Source organism: Peromyscus californicus, unplaced genomic scaffold (assembly GCF_007827085.1).
Source record: "Peromyscus californicus insignis strain IS unplaced genomic scaffold, ASM782708v3 Scaffold_24__1_contigs__length_46423439, whole genome shotgun sequence".
Lineage (NCBI taxonomy): Eukaryota > Metazoa > Chordata > Mammalia > Rodentia > Cricetidae > Peromyscus > Peromyscus californicus.
The window spans coordinates 37,004,629-37,025,971 of NW_026294535.1; the positions used below are offsets into that span (position 1 = coordinate 37,004,629).

General features: G+C 44.7%; 1 protein-coding gene across 2 annotated transcripts in view; it reads right to left on the reverse strand.

Moving 5' to 3' along the window:
• Positions 1-2,034: 2,034 nt before the first annotated feature.
• The window catches only part of Irak3 (interleukin 1 receptor associated kinase 3), a 61,423-nt gene continuing 42,114 nt past the window's right edge, over positions 2,035-21,343 (reverse strand). For both annotated transcript variants that reach the window (XM_052753463.1, XM_052753462.1), the window contains exons 9-12: positions 6,528-6,726; positions 5,973-6,035; positions 5,723-5,887; positions 2,035-3,476 (exon numbers count right to left, since the gene is read on the reverse strand). In XM_052753463.1, coding sequence (XP_052609423.1) covers positions 3,000-3,476; positions 5,723-5,887; positions 5,973-6,035; positions 6,528-6,726 — 904 coding nt within the window. In that variant the 3' untranslated portion in view covers positions 2,035-2,999. The remainder of the gene's footprint in view (positions 3,477-5,722; positions 5,888-5,972; positions 6,036-6,527; positions 6,727-21,343) is intronic.

Here is a 21,343-nt window from a genome sequence, read left to right on the forward strand (position 1 = left end):
CCACACCTCCCGCCTTTCCAGAGGATGGGAGCTCCGTGTGTTTTACCTTCTCTGTTCGCCTGCCCTGCTTCTGATTTCTGATGACTTCCTTCTCGAACCTCGACTCCAAAGTGACTCTGATGAACCCAACTGTAGTGACTGTCCCAAGGCAAAAAGAAAGCATGGCCTAATCCTCTGAAGGACAGACTCTGTAAATCCTCTGGAAACAGTTTCTTCAGTGTTTCTGTCCATTGCCATGAAACAGTCATTATGCACACTTTGCTAATTTACTAGGCAATATTTACTACGGTTGGATTTTTGATGATGTGGATCTGTAGATACAGCTTAATTAAACGTAATTTAGAAGGAAACAGCAGCTTTGTGGAGGCTATCATGCTCAATCCTGAACAGGTAGTGTGATGGAGTAACAGCTTCCGAAGAAGTCTATGCCCAAAGGCCAGAAACCTGAGACTACCTGACATCCCATGAGAATAGGGGGTTCAAGGGGGTGATAATTTAAGAATCCTGTGAAAAAGAAATTTTCATCAGCATTTAAATGGGCCCAATGCAATCACTAGGCTCTTTATAAGAAGAAGCAGGGGGTCCTGGGTAAGAGAAAGGTAAAGAGAAAGACCTTGGGAAAGAGGTAGGGAGGAGATAGAGAGGGAAGAGAAGGAGAGGGGAGAGTCCGCGGCCTGAAGATGTATCCTGGTGACTGATGGTGGAGGAAGGGACCACAAACTGAGCAGCACAGGAGTACAGGTGGCTTCCAATTGGAAGAGAAGGCGAAGATTCTTCCCTGGAGCCTCCCTGAGGAACACATAAGCCTTCTGATCTCGAGAGTCATGAAATAATATGCTAAGCCGCTAGCTTGGGGCTCCTTTGTAACAGCAACAACTGGGAATAAATGTGAGGTGTAGTGGGTAGCTGTTCCAGCTTTGACCTGGAAGTACTACCCCCACTGAGGTTTCCGGTAACTCTCACACCTAACTATGGCCTACCCCTGAGGCGGGGCCGAGAGGGGAGCCCTTAAGACTGGAGATCTGGATGTGCCGGCTCTCTTGGTTCCTGGTTGATCCTGGATGCTGGATGGTACATGGAGCAGAGTTCTCCAGAGAACCCAGCTGGACTGCACCTCACCTCTCCCAGATCCTGTAACCAACCCCTCAACTAGCTGGAAGTTACCCCCCAAAATAAACCTCCTTTTTAACTACATGGAGTTGCCTTAATAAATTCCACCAGTAGTGAGGATCTCACAATCCAGTAAGATAGGGTGACACAAGCCACTCTAGCGTCATTCAGAGAGAGGAGCAACTGCTGAGGAGATATTTATGTAGCAAGTCCTTCTGGCTGGGAGGTTAGAGAGACTTCCTGCGAGGGGGGCAGGAGGAGGGGAAGGTGGGCTGGGTGGGGGAATGCTTTGTAGAGCCCACACCTGAGCCAGGCGTCCAAAGGAGGCTTCCGGGAGCAACAGGAAGAAAGGTTACCCTGGAAGGCACAGAACATGGCCAAAGAAGAGGTGATCCAGACTCTTGTGATCAGTTCTTTTCCCAGGACCCAAAATGACTTGATTAAAATTTTGCACATTCTGCTGAGGATGTAGTAGGTCTCAGGGTTAGTAAAACAACAACAAAACACTGTAACTTTTTAATGCAATTTTTATAACAATTGGATTAATGTGGGAAACTCTTCTAAGAGTTTAAATACAGAGATGCAGGCTTATGACCAGAATCCGTTCCCTACACAGAACATGCCCAAGCAAGAGTGACCTTGATTCCCTTCCAGATAGGTGGGTTAACCATCGATGAACAAAAGAGTGGAAACTGCCAATCAGGGTAAAAAGACAATTCTTTGAAAAGGCATCCATTAATATTTACAAATTGGACATTGCCTACAACATGTCCAGCATTTCCTATGCCCAAGGGAAGCCAATGGAATCCAATGGACTGACCCTAGTAGAAAGATGGGCACTGAGTGTATACGTTTTGTTGTTGTTGTTTTTTGCAGTGATCAGAGGACCAAGGGATGCCACAAAGTCACACCATGCAACAGACCTCATGGAAGAGATTTATTGGAGGCAGGGGCAGGGGAGTGGGGATAATACAATAGGCCTCCTCTGAGTGAGGATGGAAAAGAAGGAGGTAGGTCAAGAAGGTTAGGGCTTTATGAAGGATATGGCTCATGTGCACAGAGAGAACATGGGACCCTAGGCGACAGTGGAAATGTGTTGCATTTGGGGCTGGTAATGACATGGCTGGGGGCTTTGAGTTGCTGAAGGTAGTGTGGGGGGTGCACCTGGTTCTGGAATGTGGGTGGTTCCTGGTTTACCAACACGGAGGACTCACTGGGATCCTGCCACTCTTTGCTAGGATTTGATTGTCGGAACCCAGGATCCTGAATAACTCCAAATGGCTCTAATTTGGCTTGGGTTTGACTGAGAAGCAGTCACCCTGTTATGGAATCATCTTTGTGTACGCTGTGAAGATGTGTCTTTGCCAAGGCTCCTTCTGATTGGTTTAATAAAAGAGCTGACTGGCCGGTAGCTAGGCAGTTGGTGTAAGCAGGACAAAGGATGCTGGGAAGAAAAAGGGTCGAGTCAGGAGTCTTGAGCAGATACAGAGAGAAGCAAGATGAATGTGCTGTGTTGAAAGAAGGTATAGTCATGTGACAGAGGGTACATAAGAAATATAGGTAAATTAAGAGTTAGCTAGTAACAAACCTGAGCTATCAACCAAGCATTTATAATTAATATTAAGTCTCTATGTAGTTATTTGGGAGCGGCTGGTGTGACAGAAAAGTCCACCTACATCACCCTGATAACACATTTCTTTAAGTCATTCTTTTTGGGGGAGTGGAAAGGAAGGGACAGAACTGCCTGGCTGCTTATCTGCACAACTCAAATTCACCATCAGTGATTCCCTTGGCCTTACTTGGGGAGCTCAGATCATTTCATGGTGACATTCTTCACTCAGGTGCCTTCAGTGACATTTGCTTTCTTTCTTTTTTATCTTCTGGTGAATTCACTGCTTTTTGGACTGTTCATACTCACTGTGGAAGAGTTCAGAGGGGCACCTCTTCTCCATTGGCTTGCTCCCACAAGACTGGCTTGGCACCTCCCAAGAGGAGCCCAAAGTGATCTCAGTAGGCTTTAAGTCCTGGGATGCTGCTGCAAGTTCTGGGGGCCAATATTCTTCACAAGAAGAACTGGGCACATTGCAAGCAGCTTCACTTCTCTTGCCCCCTGGGTGTCTGTCCAAGCCCAGAAAGGTGACCTCGGACTGGCTGCACTCAAAAGGGGTTTTCTGAGTCACTCTATCCGTCCTCAAAGCTTTCTCTTGAGGCACTGGGTGATTGTTCTGGTTTTCATCATCTTCTACGGGAATACTCGGAACGTTATCCATGAACAGAGGAGAGGGACATCTGAAGGACTTCAGGGATGTGGGAGGATCTTCTGCAAAATACAAGCTAGGCTGCGTGCTCTCTAGAGCATTCAGGACCTGATTAGCAAGGAAAGAAACATGGAGGGAAAATTGAGTGACATTCCCTTTTACATTTGCCTCTCTACCTAGTAATGAATAGTCTCTCATTTTCATAACTAGGAAATTAAATAAGTAAAAAAATAAATAAAGTAAGTGCAAACCCAGAATTTTGAATTAGAAAAGATATTAGATATTGGAGAAGGCCTCTTATTGCAAGGGCCACATCAAGCAACTTGAAGGAAGGTATAAAAGAAGCTATAGACTATTAAGAAACCTGACCTCAGGCATGAACCGGCCACCATCTCACTCTGAGCTGTCAGATGAGTCTTCGTGCATTTTCAACCACAGAAAGTAGAGGATTCTCATGGAGTATATCAAGGGCACCATGACCTCTAGTTCTCAAATGCCAGGATCAAAAAGGGGAGCTTTCTAAAAATACAGATCTCTTATCCCCAACCAAGAGCATGTCATCAATGGGGACCCAAGGTATTTAACAGCTTCACACAAGATATGCAGCCAGATTTGAAAACCAATGACTTAATATATCCATTCTCATTCTCCCCTTCCCTCTCTAAAAATACAGATAGTTTGAGCATTTATGAAGTGTTTTTTATGTATTTCATCTCCATAAATGGCATTATCCTGGTTTTATAGGTAAAGCTGAGGATCAAGAGAAAATCCATACAACTATCTGGAAAGACGAAGCTTTGGTGCTGTTCCCTCAACCTCCTGGATCTTAACTTTGTCCTACAACACTACTGATGGATCCTTGCTGGGGCAGCATTCTACACTGAGAGTCACATCAGGCCTCCTCTATGTTTCCCTGGACCCCAGGCCAGGGTTCTTACACTATGATTAGACCAAGTCCTTGTTCAGATCTCCCACAGCTCTCCAGTAGACTCGGCACAAAACCCACCTCCAAGGATAGGGAAGCTTCTGTAGTGTTAACCACACCAGCTCTCCTCCACCTCACCTCATCTCCATGATGCGGGACTGCCCAAAGTCTTACAGCTAAGGGTGATGACCTCTGAGTCAGGAGCGCAGATGGCCTCTTTTTAGAATGTCCTTCCATCCATACTGCTGCCTACACCTAACCCGTTCTCCAGATCACAGCTAAGCGGTGACCTTCAGCAAGGACCTCCTGGTTGGCATAGGCTGGCAACCTCACTCTAATCTGACTCTGCCCTTCCCAGTCAACCCAGGATTCTAACTCTCACCGCACCTGTCTACAGGGTTGAAGTACCCTGTCTATTGACCGGACTTCTGTGCACAGCAAGCTTGAGGACAGTCACCAAGTGTTGACTGGCTGTGCATCCCCCAAAATACACATCTGAAATGGCCATTGAGTTAGTATTGGCTTACAAATGAATGGATTATAGCTATGACAAATGAATGCATTTTAAAACAATGGAAACAAATGTGTGCTTTTTAATGGGTCAGATAGCGTAAGGAGTGTTGAATAAAATATCCCCTTCAAACTACATTTCATTAGATTTAATTTTTTTTTTTTTTTTTTTTGGTTTTTTGAGACAGGGTTTCTCTGTGTAGCCTTGCGCCTTTCCTGGAGTTCGCTCTGTAGACCAGGCTGGCCTCAAACTCACAGAGATCCGCCTGGCTCTGCCTCCCGAGTGCTGGGATTAAAGGCGTGCGCCACCACCACCCGGCTAGATTTAATTTTTTTAAATTTATTATTAGTGATGGTGGTGGGAGTGTGCTGAGGAGAGCATGTGAAGGTAGGAGACAACTTGTTCTTTCTGTGAGTTCCAGAGATCAAACTCAGGTCACTAGGCTTGCAGGGCAGACATGTTTTTTATCTACTAAGCTACTTTGCTGGCCACATATTATATATATATATATATATATATATATATATATATATATATATATATATATATATATATATATATATATATATTGGTTTTTCGAGACAGAGTTTCTCTGTGTAACATTTCTGGCTGTCCTGGAATCTGCTTTGTAGATGATGCTGGCCTCGAACTCACTGAGATCCACCTGCCTCTGCCTCCTGAGTGCTGAGATTAAAGGCATCAATTTTTTTTTTATAATAATCTGGTTCTACCTAGTAATGCCTTCCACAAGGGTAGCAGTAGTGTAAGATGTTCATTTTAAGCTAGAAAGTTTATCTATTAGGCTAGAATTCTCTGTAGGGGGCTGAATTTGTCTAATTAAGAATTCACTTAGATGCGCAGTTGATGCTACTTGGATTTTCCATGGCTCATTTTTGAATAAAACCTGGTATATCTTACTTCATCCATTGTTGGTCTTAGCTTGGCCCGAGTTGCTGCACACTGGCCAGCCAGAGAGAAGAGCTTGGCAGAGAAGTTCCGAGGACAGGGGTGTATCTTCCTGTCTAGAAACGAGAGGCACGCCTCGAGACCTCTCTTCTCCATCAGTTCCACGAGGAGACCCCGCTAGGAAGAGAAGATAAACGTATTTCTTGGAACACCATCAGACAACTAATTGGCAAGCGAGGGCCGGCATGAGGGCAGTTCTCACCAGCTGAACGTGTTTAGGGTCATCCAGCACCACTTTACAGCCTGTCAAAACCTCCATGATCACCTGTAAGGAACGTACACAGTCAGCTACAGAGGTTGAAAACACACACAAGATTAGTTTAAACTGCTTAACGTGGCAATGGATTTAATTCTAACTAATGCTCTTGTATTTTATTACTTCATAGATTATGGAAAATTAATGCATCGGATAATGAGTAACAGAAAATCAATAGGTATAAAAGTTAAAACTCTTAAGATGTTTCCTCTGAGCCAGTGGCTCTCGACCTTCCTAACGCTGTGACCCTTTAACACAGTTCCTCATGCTGTGCTGACCCCAACCATAATATTATTTTGTTGCTACTTCATAACTGTAATTTTGCTACTGGTATGAATCATAATGTAAATATCTGATATGTAGGATATCTGATATGCGACCCCTGTGAAAGGGTCCTTTGACTCCAGAGGGGTCACGACCCACAGGTTGGGAACCCCCAAGGATTGGGCGCCATCTTGGCAGTGAATTATCTTCCTTAGCTAACCAATAGATGGCACTCACAATTCCAAAGCTGTAGACATCGGTTTTGACGGAAAGTCTTCCCTGCCTGATGTATTCTTCTGGCATGTACCACAGATGTTTCCTGCCACTGCCCGTCATATTCATGGTAGAATTCTGATGGTCTAGGTGGGGTCGGAAGTGTGCCATGGCGAAATCAGTTAGTCTGGGTTGGAACTGATCATCCAGAAGTATGTTTGCACTAAAAGTGTGATCAAAGACAAACAGGACAAGATATCACAAAGGCATTTGGTGAAATACAAAGTGGCTGATTAATCCAGAATACCGATAAGATGAAGCCAAACGTAAACATCCGTGAACAAGTGAGTGGGCATTCTAAAGTTTTTCTTAAAGTAAACACATGGGCTGGAGACATGGCTCAGGGTTAAAAGCACTGATAGTTCTTCCAGAGGACCTGGGTTCAATTCCCAGCACCCACATGGCAGCTCATAACTGCCTGTAACTCTAGTTCTAGGGGACCCAACACCCTCACACAGACACACATGCAGGCAAAACACCAGTGCACATAAAATAAAATAAAAAATATTAACGTTTAAACATAAATTTGTATGAAGCCTTAAATAAAAATCTGACGCATGCATAGTGGCTATTTCAGAATTTGAGACATGCATGGATGCTGTGTCAACAGGGTGAAGTAAAGTTAAGTACAGCAGCTTGCTTCTGCTCTTCTTAATGAGACCATGGGCTTGGTTTTAAGCAGCTAAGTAGGAATGTCAAGGGATAGAGATTGTGGTATTGCGCACTGTTATTAAATGTGGTAGCAGCCACTGCGTAAGATGAAATTCTTAAGCCTGAACAAACACTGAATCGTACAAATGTCCCAAAGGTCTCTGCTGTCCCAGAACAAGGACACAAACAGGCGGGGCCAGTTCTGAATTGAGATCCTCCAGCAAAAGAGACAGTTCAGAGGCTATGTGGAGATTCATTCCTATGTCAAGTATTTGAGCGCATTAGTTCCATCTTCGTAACTAAGATCTCAATCCAGACTTTGTCTAGAACTAAGTTGGCATCCCAGGTTCCTTTAAGGATAAAAACATGTTTTAAACTTTGACTTTTCCCTCCACAGAGTGGAGAACAAACTGTAAAGAGCAAAGAGCCAGCCTTACGCCCTGTCTGTTTGGTGTGATCTTTTCATCTATGGGGGAGCAAGTCAGGGGCTGTGTCCCCAAGATTTGTGTCAATGAGCACAGTCCTTAACTTTCTCCCCACCTGTCTTTCCTCAAGAATCCAGCGGCTGCCAGAGCCTTCCTGTGTTTCACATGGCCCAGCTCTACGCCATTCCTCACCCATTCTTTCATTTTCTCACCCAGAACAGTGTTGAGCATCCTCTGAAGATGCATAACAGACGAGTCAGGTCCTTCCTTCTCTCAGGCACTAGGCAGGAAAACACGATGAAATCCCCCGTAGAGGCACACTTCACTTGCTCAAATCTGAGGTTTCTGGACCTGCCCTGATGCTTTTACAATTTGGGGGAACAGGAAAGCAGGAGTTTGCCAGCTGGGCAGGAGAGGAAAGGGGGCAAAACCAGTCTCCAACTCTCCCAGTAGCACTCATGTAAGGCAGAAAGGGCAGAGAGTGGAAGACCATGGGCAAAGGCTGCAAAATTGGAATGTGAAAGAAACCAAGCAAGAAGAGGAGGGGTAGAACTCTCCTACCCAATGCCAAGTAAGTCCCTGGCACAGTCCCAGACACAGAGACACTCTCGTGTGTCTGAAGGTGTCCTATGGCTCATTATAATGCTAAAATGCACACTCCTAAGTAGAGATTTAAGAAGCTGCGGGGACATGTGATGCATGAAGCTGTATGTAGAATTCCATGTAGCATACCATGCCCAAGAAAGCCCACTGTATGCAAATAAGCTAAAGAGCCCAATCCCCGTGACATGAAAGCCCCAACTCTGCATGGCAAGTTGTTGGAGCTACTGACCTTTTTTCCTGCCCCAGCTTGCCTCTTCTCTTGGAAGTATGTCTTTTTCTTATACACTTCTACACTGCTATCCACGGGTCCCTGTCCAGTTCCGTGTTCCAAGACATAAGAACCCTTCCGGAAGTGCCCAGCAAACTCTAATGTCCACTGTCATCATGAGTCCCTGCCCTTCCAGTTTCTACTACTCTGCTTGCACAGAGGGAGTCTGGAAAACCCTGAACGCCCCATCTTCAATATCTTCCTCCAACCCAGTTCTCCAGAAGGCATGATATCCTGATTGATAGGTTAGGGCCTTGAGGATGCCCAAGCTTAAGCTGAATCTAAACAGCACATAGGAACGAATCCCTAGAGTTTTTGTTTGTTTGTTTTATACATAGAAAAAGCAGAAGGGGACAAGGGTGGGGTGACGACAGCAAGAATAATAAAGAAACCCATAATCTCAGCCATTTACTCAATCTGCTGTAAAACAAGTAGAAGCTGACAGCGACTGGGGAGTCACGTGACCGCGAGAGGCAGGCAGAGGGGAGCTGGGCCACCACAAACCCTGTTACCCAACAAACCCACTGAGGACATGGGGTCAGCGAGAGGTCACCAGTCAGACAGGATGATCTGAGGACCCTGCACTCACACGTTGAATAATGGCATCTAGTGGAAAGGCAAGTTCTCAACCAGCCGACCTCGGCGCGGAGCATAAATTTTGAAAGGAGTGATTTATTTGGTTCTAAATAAAGGTTAACGGGAGCTGAGAGAGAGGAAGCCTCGGTTTCAGGAGAGTGGGAATTGCAAAAAGCCCTTCGACAATCAATTTCTCCTCTAATTCTTTCCCCTGCTTCAGCCTTAAGTGGAATCTTCAAACACAAAGTGCCTTCAGCCACCACACGGGTCAACAGAGTAAGTTTATTCTGCCGGGTGAGAATGGACGGACAAAATGAAAACTACACGAGAAATCGTAGCAATACAACGCAAAAGGGCAGCTTGCTGGTAATGATGGCCTCGAAAGAGGCAGACAGGGAAGCAGGTTTGGTCCACATGCCTTATCTCTTTCTGCCACCTTTTTCTTTCTCTTTACCCTAAGGGTATTTGCTATAACAAAGAGGCCAGGGTGACTTCAAATCATTTTTTTTTTAAGATTTATTTATTTATTATGTATACAGTGTTCTGCCTACATGCATGTTTGCAGGCCAGAAGAGGGCACCAGATCTCATTGTGGATGGTTGTGAGCCACCATGTGGTTGCTGGGAATTGAACTCAGGACCTCTGGAAAAACAGCCAGTGCTCTTAACCACTGAGCCATCTCTCCAGCCCTCAAATCATTCTTAAAATAGAAGGATCTCTGACTGAGGGCATGGGGCAATTCTATGCAGTGAATTGGTATCAACTCAGGGCTACTGACTTCATATCTGTACTAAGAAAAGTTTCCATGATGCTTTTTTTTTGAGGGACCAGATCCTCCAAACAATACTTCATAGTGAGAACCAGCTTTCCTGGCTCATCAGTAAGTTTCCTAGTTTAGCTGAAACTGTTAGGCCTTAAACACGAAGATGATGCCTAGAGATTAAAACGCAGGGACTGAATTTAAGCACGAGGGTTGTGTGTGTTGGTTTTATGAGGCGGCGTAATGTTACTCATTAAGCAGAGCTGTTACCTTTCGAGGAAAGCCATGAGGCACGACAAAACCCACTCTCAGAGTTTTATTAGGAGAAGGGAGGGACAGAAGAGAATGTGACCAGGCCTGTGGAAGACATGTGCAGGGAGAGAGGGCGGGGGAAGAAGGAGGGAAGGAGTCTGTGACCCGCTTTTTATGCATTCCCCTGCACATGCTCACATGGGCTTACGGAGCTACACCACGTATGTGCATAGATTGCATAATCATGCTGCACGCAAATTACATAGGACGTAAAGCCCTGGAATGACTAAGCAACTGAACAATGCATGCGCAGGCGTGTAGCTGGGGGAGTGGGCCAGGAATTCCAACAGTGGATGAGCACAGATCTTTAAAGACGTTCCATATATTTAAAAGGGCTTATTTTAGCCTCAGTCGAATGCCTGGCCACCCTTAGGAAAGGTGGGGATTCCACCCAGACATGAAGATCCAAGAGCTTCTCGAAGGCATCCTAAGGCCAAAAAAGTGATAGTCAACTAGGAACCGCCCACATTCCGGAAACAGGTTCTTCCCTGCCTTCAATGACTCAGTGCCTACAGCCCCTCAATGTCTTCACCATTGTGCATGCTCCGTACCCCTATAAACTCCTTCACCATGGCCTAGTCGCTCTCTTTTTTTCTATCCCCACTCAAAGGCAACCATTTTCCACACACCCCCACCTCCCCAATAAATCTCTGTGTGAGGTCTGTTTTGTAGTGTGATTTTTGTGGCATTCCTTGACCCCACTTGCAAAGATAACTCTTTCACCACAAAACCCTTTCACAAATGACATGTACTGTCCATGTCATGGTAGTTACGACCCCAAGACCCCCTCCCCAGATGGCCTGCCTGCCCTCAGATGTGGCAAAATCCAGTTTTCCCAGACTCACCGGTTTCTGGGAGAGTTGTAGACTCTCCCAAGACTTCACACAAGAGCACCTATGAGTTCCAACCTAAGAATGGTATAAGTCCCAAACTGTGTTTCCCTGCTCGGGCTGGGCCCCATTGATTGACAGGTTCCCGATTAGAGGCAAGGAGTAGGCAAGGGAAGCAGTGAGCCAGGCCAAGATGGTGGCATCAGTCTTGTATCCTGACTGACCAGCAGCTAGAATACTTCATTGTTTAGACAGAATTCAGGAAGCATGGTGTTCTAAAACACAGATCATGTCATTTTTGTTTCCAGACATCTGTTTAACTCTTTCTCTCGCCCATCTGGGGTCATAAGTTTAATCATCATTGATAAACCATGACAGAACAGAGTTATCTTTTACAATCATTTTCCCTCAAGTTTAGTCATCATTGATAAACAGTTATCTTTTATAATCATTTTTACTCATCAACCCCATAACCCAACTTTTAAGAATCTAGAGGCTCATTCTCAGGCTGCCAGCTTTTTGTAGCTTCGAGGATGCTAGACAGAAAGAAAACCTCCAAGCCAACCTGGGCAGATTGCCATGTGCAGAGCAGGGTACTATTAACTCTTAATGGTCAGAGTGCCCAAGAAAAATCTTTAAGCCAAATCCACTGCAGTTATTATTCAATTTCTGGCACAATTCAATGTTTATAATTTATATCTTTATAGAATTTGTTTATGTCTAATCCTGGCCTTCTTTTGCTCCTTGGTCACATGACACAAGCCTGTTTCTGCACAAGCCAACTTTTCTAAGAAAGGGAGGTCCTGACACCTCATTCTTTTATCATCTTTCCACACCACTCTGTGCTCATCAATATAAGTCCCTGTGTAGGGCAGAGGCAACTTCAGCTAATCTAACTTTATTGCTGTATATGTCATGTAATCAACTGAGTGTATAGTAGGAAGAGGCTTGTAAGCTGATCTGTGGCCAACTCCTCTAGGCCACCGAATCTTGGTGACCTTTTAAAGTTTACTTTGTTTTGATTATCTTGTTCCTGAGTTAGTACAGGGACAGATGTTTCAAGAATGTCTCACAGACTCAGAAAGAGACCTCTGGCTTCTATATGTGTGTCACAACCTCCAAGGTGTAAGGAAGACCTTCAAGTAGGTAAGGACATCTCCCTAAAATCGGGAGGGGTAGTATGTTCAGGACTTTCCTGGATAAGCTTAGAAGCAGTACTCCTCAGAGAAGTCATAAGTGATACATAAGAAATTTTCCATCAATCCAATATCCCCAAATTGTACAAATATTAAAAGTCCCCTCAAGTATGCAACAGGTGGAGATCAAAACCAAAAGTGGCATGGCAGCCATTATGTAGCTCAGCTTGTCTGGATCTTTGTCAAGCAGCTGCACTGGCTTTATGACCTTTGCCCTTCCCATCAGACAAGGCTGGGCCATTTCCACATTGCATTGTGGAGGTCTTAGAAAAAAAAATGACAGTTTGTTTGTGCATTACAGGTGTGTGAGTCTCGGCCTCCTGCACCAAGGCCCAGTGCTGCTCCTTTAAATGCACAACTTTAGGGCTTGGACTGAACTACCCCGGGGGCCTCAGTTTCCATATAGATCTGATGGTGTTTGCTGGGTAAGAAGATGCCAGCTGACCTAGAGATAGAGAAGACCTCAAAATGCACCTTGAATGATATAGGCTGGCCATTGTCCATTCTATCCATTACCATACCTCAAAATCCCAAGATGTGCAGCAGAGTGTCTCAGGAAGTGGTCAAGGACCCTCCTTGAGTAACAGTGAAACAGAGGATTACAGAGTGGCGCTGGAAACCTAACACCCAGAGAGGTTAATTAATTTCCCAGGAATCAGTTGAGTTCTAGATTACTTTCAGAGAAGTCCTCGACACATTTAACTAAAATAATATTTCTAGGTGATTGAAGATAATGGGGGAGGAAAAATTTCCTGTTATTTCTTGTACCTGAATGTACACATGTATACATGTAAATTAATGAGTGCCGGTGCTTGTACTGGTTACTTTCATGTTGCTTTGACCAAACACCTTGACCGTAATAAGCTACTTACGAAAGAAAGAGTTGGTTTTGGCCTAAGATTCCAGAGCGATAAGAGGTTGTCATTAGAGAGAGGCAGCAAGGAGCAGGCTTAGAGGCAGAAGCAGGAAGTTGAGAGACCGCATCTCCATCACAAACACAAAGCAGAGAGACAAAACCGGAAATAGGGTAAAGCAATATAGTCTCAAAACCCACCCCCAGTGACATACTTCCTCCAGCAAAAATATCTGCATCATTAACTGGGAACTAAGTGATCCAACACCCAAGACTATGGGAACATTGCTCCTTCAAACCACCGCGGTACCTAAAGACAATGTTGGCAACAAGAGTTGTTAAGAGAAATTCTGGTGTATGCAATATCTATTTCTGGTACCCTTTAGGAAAATAATGAACCTATCTGGAGATCATGAAGGAGGAAAGGAATAGGAAGACATGACGAAAGTCTGAGGAAAATCATTTTTATCTAAGATGTTTCTGAAAGACTAAGGTAGTTATTTGAAAAGTAAGAGGGTTGAAGAATCAATCCATCGAGCAGATCCTCCATTTTCCGCAGACCCAGATGTCCTATTAAACACTAAGCCGAACTCCAGCCTTGACAAGTCTGCAGCCATCAGCTGACTTGCCCAGGAAGATTGGGATAAAGGCAAAGAGACTGAATCCTCAAGCAAGGGTATCCTGACAGCTGATGGACCAACGTATGGCTGTCTATCCACCCAGCCGGACCCCGTCCACACGACAGACCTTCACATGAGAAATGCCATGTACTCTCTCACTCCTTCACTCATTCCCTCACCCACTCAATCTTATGTCTCTGATCAGTTTCCGTTTTTCAAACATCCTTGTCTAACCTTCTTCCTTCCTTCCTCTAAGACAGAAGCCTGTTTTACAGATGCAACACCAGCCTAGGACCTGTGTTTATAGGACCCCTTGAAAAAACACTCACTAAGTTTATGTCCTTGATTTGGAGCCAATAGCAGGGATGGATATCTGTCTGGGATGAAAAAAATGCTGCCTGTGAAATGCATTTCAACTTAAACTTGTCTATATATGTGAAAACGATGAAGGCTGTTGAGGGATGGATGGAAATATCAAGGTTGTCACTTTCAAACGCTTTTATGAGGATCCTGTAATTCAAAAACATCCTCGTCTCCCAAAGGAAAATGCGAGTCTTCTGCCAAACCTGCCGACCACACTCCGGATTCTTTCTTTAGAACCTTTCCTTCTCAACTCCCACCATCTGGTAGTGAGTTTTGTTTTTATAACATTCTCTTAAAGAGTTCAAATTACTGAGATATTTTTGGGCTAAATGAACCACCAGACTAGCTGAAAATACCTTTGAAATGTGGGCTTTGCTTCCTTCTGTGGGTGTTGCTCAGCTGTGCGCTAGACAGTGTCCTTCTTAGAAAGACACTTACTCTCTCTGCTGGAACAAGCCAGATTGACAGGGTAACTGTCCAGATCTAATCTCTCTCCCAAAGCAAGCTGCCTACTGCTATCTCCTCAAGAATCTGACGTCAACATTTCTCAATTCCTGTGTCTGCTGATGAAGCCAACTGGCCCCTGGTAATCCCAGGCCGTTGGATTCCCTAATAAGAGCATGGTTACTGGGAATACACAGACATGGAAGGGCACCTCCCCTTTCAACTGCAGCCATGTCGCAGGCAAGTTACAGACCTTTCTGAATCTCTGTTTTTCTGTCACACCCACCCTTAGGATCCTGGAGGATTAACAAGTGTTTTCACGGGAGTGTATATGAGATCTAGTCCATGGCTTGGACTGAACTCTGTAACCCTCCTGCAGTCTATCCACTATCCTTCACGGATAAGTATTTACTAACGCCATTGGACAAGCTTGTTGTGGAATATTAGTTGAAGATACGTTACATTCTTTTATGCTGGGGAACATTTGTTTAATGACGCAAAGATGTGTTGCATTCGTTTATGTTGCATTTGTTCAACTCTGTGAAACTGTGCTGCTTTGCCTGTCTAAAACACCTGATTGGTCTAATAAAGAGCTGAACGGCCAATAGCTAGAGAGGAGAGATATAGGTGGGGCTACCAGTCAGGGAGAATAAATGGAGACCAGAAGGAGAAAAGGAGAAAGAGAGGAGGATGCCAGGGGCCAGCCACACAGCCAGTCACAGAGCAAGAAGGAAAGAAAGGTAAAAGCCCAGAGGTAAAAGGTAGATGGGATAATTTAGTTAAGAAAAGCTGGCTAGAAACAAGCCAAGCTAAGGCCGGGCATTCAGAAGTAAGAATAAACCTCTGTGTATTTATTTGGGAGCTGGGTAGTGGGTCCCTAAAGAGAAAAGAACAAAGAGTAAAAAAAAAAAACAACAAAAAACAACTATACAAACTGCATATAACTGTCTCGGGGTGACCTCTGTGCTGCTCCCCTCAGAAGGCCTCCTCCTCTTATTTCCATCCAGTTCCTCTGTGGGCCACCGGAATCATTTCTGCCATGATGTTCTCACTGTATCTCTATGAAGCCCAGTGTGCCCCCTGCTTCTCAGTTCCTACTGGACGCCGATAATACAGCATTTGGTACTTAATGGAGCCCACCTAGTGTTGTTTCCATAATCATAATGCTGAGCTTACAGAAGACACCAAACATTTATTTTATATAATCATTTCCTCACGGGGATTTGAAACCCTCAAGTAGTTTTAGAATACTGAGCATGGGAAAGGCAAATATGTGACCCAAATACTGTCCCACATCCTCCCATATTACTGACAGACATCATTAATGGAGTTCCCAAAGCACTCAGCCAAGATGCTCTTTTGGCCCTGTGTTTGGATAGCCATTGCTAATTAATCAAAGATAGAATATGAAATAAAACTTACTCATCATGGTTACCATAGCACACTATTTCTTTGACTTATTATTTGCAAAACAGCTAAACAGTAGAGCCAGGGCTAAAACTTAGACCTCCCATTTCCATGCTGGATGCTGCTTTGGTTTACAACACTTAAGTGAAAAAAAAATATTTCATTCAGTTATATGAACATAAAATTAAAATCTGTTGATTATAAAGAGAAAAAAATTAACTGTTCCTTCTGTCTTTTGGTTTCTCTCTCTCTCTCTCTCTCTCTCTCTCTCTCTCTCTCTCTCTCTCTCTCTCTGCATGTGCGCGTGCGCAAACGCGCTCACATGTGTGTGAACCTAAAGGCTCAGTCACAAGGTTTTAAGTCAACGTACAAGAGTTTCTGATAACTGAGCCCCTCTCAGGGAGTTTAGGATCCTCCCGGAAAGCCAGAGTCCAAGGTGAGTCAGACAGGAGCACCTAGGGCATTGAAGACATGAGTCTCCCATGGGTAGAATATAATGACAGCTTCTGCCAGGCTCTGGGCTGCCCTTTCTTTCCACTTAGTAACTCACCTCATCCTCAGAACCCTCGGAGGCAGTGGACTGGTATCCTGCCCAGTTCCAGAGAGCAAGGAGACAAAGCATCAACGAACTAAGAAACTAGCCCAAAGTCACACGACTAGGGAGGGGTGGAAGAGACAGGTGGTCTGAACGGCCACACTCTGAACCAGGGACAAGAGGCAGGAACAATGAGATCGCTGAGTGGCTGCGAAAAGGGGAAGAGCATAGAAAAGCATGGGGAGAGAGTTTGTAGAACACGGGCATTTCAGAGCTGTTCTTGAGGGTGGCTCCAGGGTAGGCAGAAGGATAGAGGTGCCACTCTCAACCCGTCTGAAGTCCCCATAGTGCAGAAACAGAGGACAAAACCAAGCCAGGATTTAAAAGAAGATGGAGTCACACCATTCTTCTTTCACAATCTCTAGGTTTGTGAGCAGAGCATAAAACAAAGGTAGATAGTTTTAAAATGGAAAGAAATAGAAAGTAAAAAGTCAGCTTGGCTGGGACTAGATGTGGAGGTGGGGAAATGACCAGGTAGTCTGAGACAGTCCCTGAGTTTGAACAAGGATGTCCTGGGTCCTGCCTACACCATCATCCTTGCTTTCTTCTGAAGGACTAAGTGGACATCATTCCATTTCATTTAAACAAAAGGAGTGGACACCAGGCTGCTGAACAATGACTTCATGATCTTCATTTTGGGGGGGGGGGGGTTGGGTGTTGGGGATCCTAGATGAAAGTTCTAATGCTAAACCATGACCCCGACCCTCAAAAATCTTCATTCTCAAGAATTTAAAAAATCATAGCATGAGGTCCCTTGCAGATGGCCTCTAGAGAGGGAGACAGAGAGAAGAAAAGTTAACCACCATTTGAGTTTTAAGTTAAAACAACAGTGGATCTATCTATCTTCCCTTCAGGTAGATGCTGAGTGTTAAGTTGAGCTGTGGTCGTGATGTCTTAGATCCCGGCAGTATTTTTCTTATCAAGAAAGATATCATTAATGAGGAATAGCTGTCTAAGGAACATGCCCTGCAGCCTTAAGCCTAACGTCTGGGGAGTGTGATTTCCTAAACAGTTAAAGAAAAAAAAAATCAATCATTTTATCTTCGATTATACTCTCCTAATTGGGTGTTTAAGGACATTCAGGTGGCCAGGATTATCCTTGTTTTCTGTCAAGGTGAGTTAAGAATTGGTCCACAGGAGTTAATGAGGCTTGTGAACAACCTCTGGCTTTTCTGGTGATTTTTAAAATTTTTTTAAATTTATTTTTATTTTATGTGCATTGCTGTTTTGGCCTGTATGTTTGTCTGTGTGAGGGTGTCAAATCCTGGAGTGACAGACAGTTGTTAGCTGCCATGTGGGTGCTGGGAATTGAACCCGGGTCCTCTGGAAGAGCAGCCAGTGTTCTTAACCGCTGAGCCATCTCCAGCCCCTTCTGGTGATCTTTATACTAGTTGTCGCATCTAGGTGGGAGCCGGTCAAAGGCTTTGCTTACAGTGGCTTGTTGGGAAGCCTTAAGGAAATGTCCTCTGTGTTGACCCTCCTCTCTGTAACACGGACACCGGTGAAAGTCTACCGAGCGGGGTCTCCATGGCCTACCTGAGTAAGAGGACAAGTGATTCGGCAAGGATACAGGACCTTTTGAGAGATGATCCACAGACCCTTGAGACTTAATTGACCTTAAAGGGCAAAATATTTTCCCTTTCATTCCCTCTATCCACATTATAGGTCTTCAAGAATAGTTATGGAACACCCAGAAGGTCACTTTATACCAGACAGGTACTTTCTAATGTCTGTTTTAATAGTCATATAAAGCTTGGACAAAAACCAAATGTCTTTTTTAGTCTTAGCTTAAGTATGTTTTTTTTTTTTAAGATAAAATGATGGAAGAAAATCATAGCCATTACAAAAATAAGCCATAGTGATAAATCCTAGTTGATATTTTGGGTAGGTTCCACTTCTAATATTTTTTTAAAAAAATAATTTACATTTCTACAGTGCTATAACTGTGTGCTCCATAATATTTCAGTTTGGCTTTTTCTACCCAAACTCACTTCATATGCATCATGCCAGGTTCCTTCATGCTACTAATATTAATTAATGTTGAGAGTCTTCAGTAAAGTCTGTGATCCACCAGTCTGAAGTTCAATACACAAAACGGAGACTGTCCATTTTTCACTCCTCTGGCAAGAATGCAGTCTCGATTTCCTTGTGGAAAATGACACTGCTCGACACAGATCTTTGAGCCAACTGTCAGGAACACACAGGGCTCCCCCTGCTAGAAGCTGTCTTTCCTGCTCAAACTGAATGGCAAGGACAGGAGACTTTGGACCCTCCAAAGAGCAATGGGCTAAGAATCAAGAAGGTCTACATTTCGAGTGAAGGGAAGGGTTCCTTTCAGAGGTGCAGGAAGGTGACCGAGGTCAGCCAACTCACGTTTGGCTGAGACTCCTTCCACAGATGCTGTTACCATCTGACAGGCGTTGGGTGGCCTCGATGAACCGAACTGGCCTTGTTCCAATTCCTAGAGAGCGGGTGTGCACACCACTAAGTAAGAGGGAGATGCCTATGACTGATGTTGGCACTAACTGATATCTATGCTGGCAGCTCAGCAGCTCAGCAGAAAGGCTGTGAGTCGGTGGCTATCGTAGGGGCTTGGTTCGTGCTGGAACAGGCAGGGACAGTGATGAAACCATGCGAAAGCATGATCCCCAAATGCATGTCCACAGCGCTGGAATTTCACTCTTGGACACATGCTTGTGTGTGTACACGTAGGAGACCCGGAGGGCCTTGTGCACACAGATCAGCACTAGGGGAACCTGGAATGTTAAACACACATGGTTTTTCCTTCAAAGGAAGGGATACATAACCTGTTATCCTCCCAGAAGGCTTGGAGCAGATGTGGTTAATAACCTGGTGGTGACTTTTGCACTGTCTGTGTGGCAGGAGACTGTACCAGATCCTTACCCAGACCTTTATCATGAGCTTGCTTTCTTAGTCCATCTATAGAACCCATCTTAATGGAAGATGTGACGTGTACTTTACAGAGTGTTTCAAGGTGGTCACGTCTGATCTTGATTTAGCTTTCTTTGTTCTTTGAGTTCCTCAGGGAGATTTATGTATGCTTTATTGTGCACCCAAGATCGAGTTAATTATCACCAGGACAGTTTTTACCGAATTGCGCTGTGCTTAAATATGCCTAAAATAAACTACTCCGGGCCAGACTCCTACAGCTTGAACCAACACCAGCTACTTAGTCATATTGAACCAAACTGCCTCCCACGGGTCATACTCTGCTGGCCATGGAGGTGGCCGAGACCCCCGCAGGTGCCATCTATGGATGGGCTACATTCGAATTCTCAGACTCCGAAAAACCAGTCACGGTAGTCAGTTTTGTCTCGCTCACAAAATACCCGAGAGAAACCATTTGAAAAGAGTGAAAGATTTACTCTGACTCACGGTTTCAGTCCACGGTTGGCTGGTCCCATGACTTTGAGCCCGTGGCAGGAAAATACATCATTGTATGAAAGTGCAGCGGAAACGATCTGCTCTCCCCATGGGGGCTGAGAAGCAAAGACTAGAAGAAAGGTCCAGGGACCTAATATCCCCTTCCAGGAGATGCTCACAAGGACCTAACTTCCTGTACCAGAGTCCACTTCATGAATGTCCCAACATCTACTAATAGGGCCACTGTAGGGACCACACCTTCAATATAGGAGCCTTTGAGAGGTATTTCTTTTGAGGGAGGTGGTTTGGTTTTGTTTTTGTTTGTTTGCTTTTTTGAGACAGGGTTTCTCTGTGTAACTGCCCTGGCTGTCCTCGGTTTGTAGACCAGGCTGTCCTCAAACTCACAGAGATCCGCCTGTCTGCCTCCAGAATGCTGGGATTAAAGACATGCACCACCAACGCCTGGCTGGGATAGGTGTTGAAGAGGATCTCATTCTGGAGCTCATGTTGGCCCCAAACCCATAGCGATCTTCCTGCCTTGGCTTCCCGAGAGCTAGGATGAGTCACCAAGCTGCTAGGCTCTTTCACTTACACTTAAAATCCAAACTATAACATCCAGGTAGGGAACAGCCATCAGCTATATTTCCAGCTCAAGTATCACCTCGTCCTTGACACTTTGCTCTAACTAGCCTCTTATCATCATCTGTCTGTTACCTACCGAGGATTCTGTCTAGCTGGGCTATTAAGTGACTTTATAGTTCTGCACAGCTAGGCAAGTACCTGGGCTATTGCCTTGGAAGCACTAGCTTCCTGTTACATTCTGACACCATGGGAAGAGACTCCAGGATCTTTCCACTCCCTCGTGTCCTCAAGACAAGCCTTGGTCTCTCCATTGAGTTTACCTTATCAAACCTAGGTCTCCAATCTAGTTACCTACTCTCAAGCCCCGTCTACCCCTTGGCTGTCACATTCTCTTTTCTTGTCATCTCATTTTATTTTACTTTCAAACTTCATCTGTCCTTCTCCAGCCTCCTCCCTCCTCCCTCCCATCTTCCCTCCCTCCCTTTCTTCTTTCCTCCATTCCTTCCCTCCTTCCCTCCCTCCCTTCCTCCTGCCCTTCCCTTCTCTTCTTCCCTTCCTTTTCTTTTGTTATACATGTGGTGGCAGTTCTTTGCTTTGACCCCTTGAACAAATTTACTGCCTCCATCAGGAATATTCTCCCCCAATGCTTTCAATCAGTCTGTATAAAAAACACACTCCCTCCAGGACTTGGCTTGGCATTCTCTAACTCCAACTCTAACTCAGCCAGCCATACACTGGGTATCTATTAATGTGACGTGTGTGTGTGTGTGTGTGTGTGTGTGTGTGTGTGTGTGTGTGTGTGTGTGTGTGTTTCAGCTATCTCTCTAATCAGCTGAACTTTATAGGAAAAGATGACTCCTTGCTGTGGTCTCCATTATGCTTTACACACAACAGACATGGACCAAAAAAAG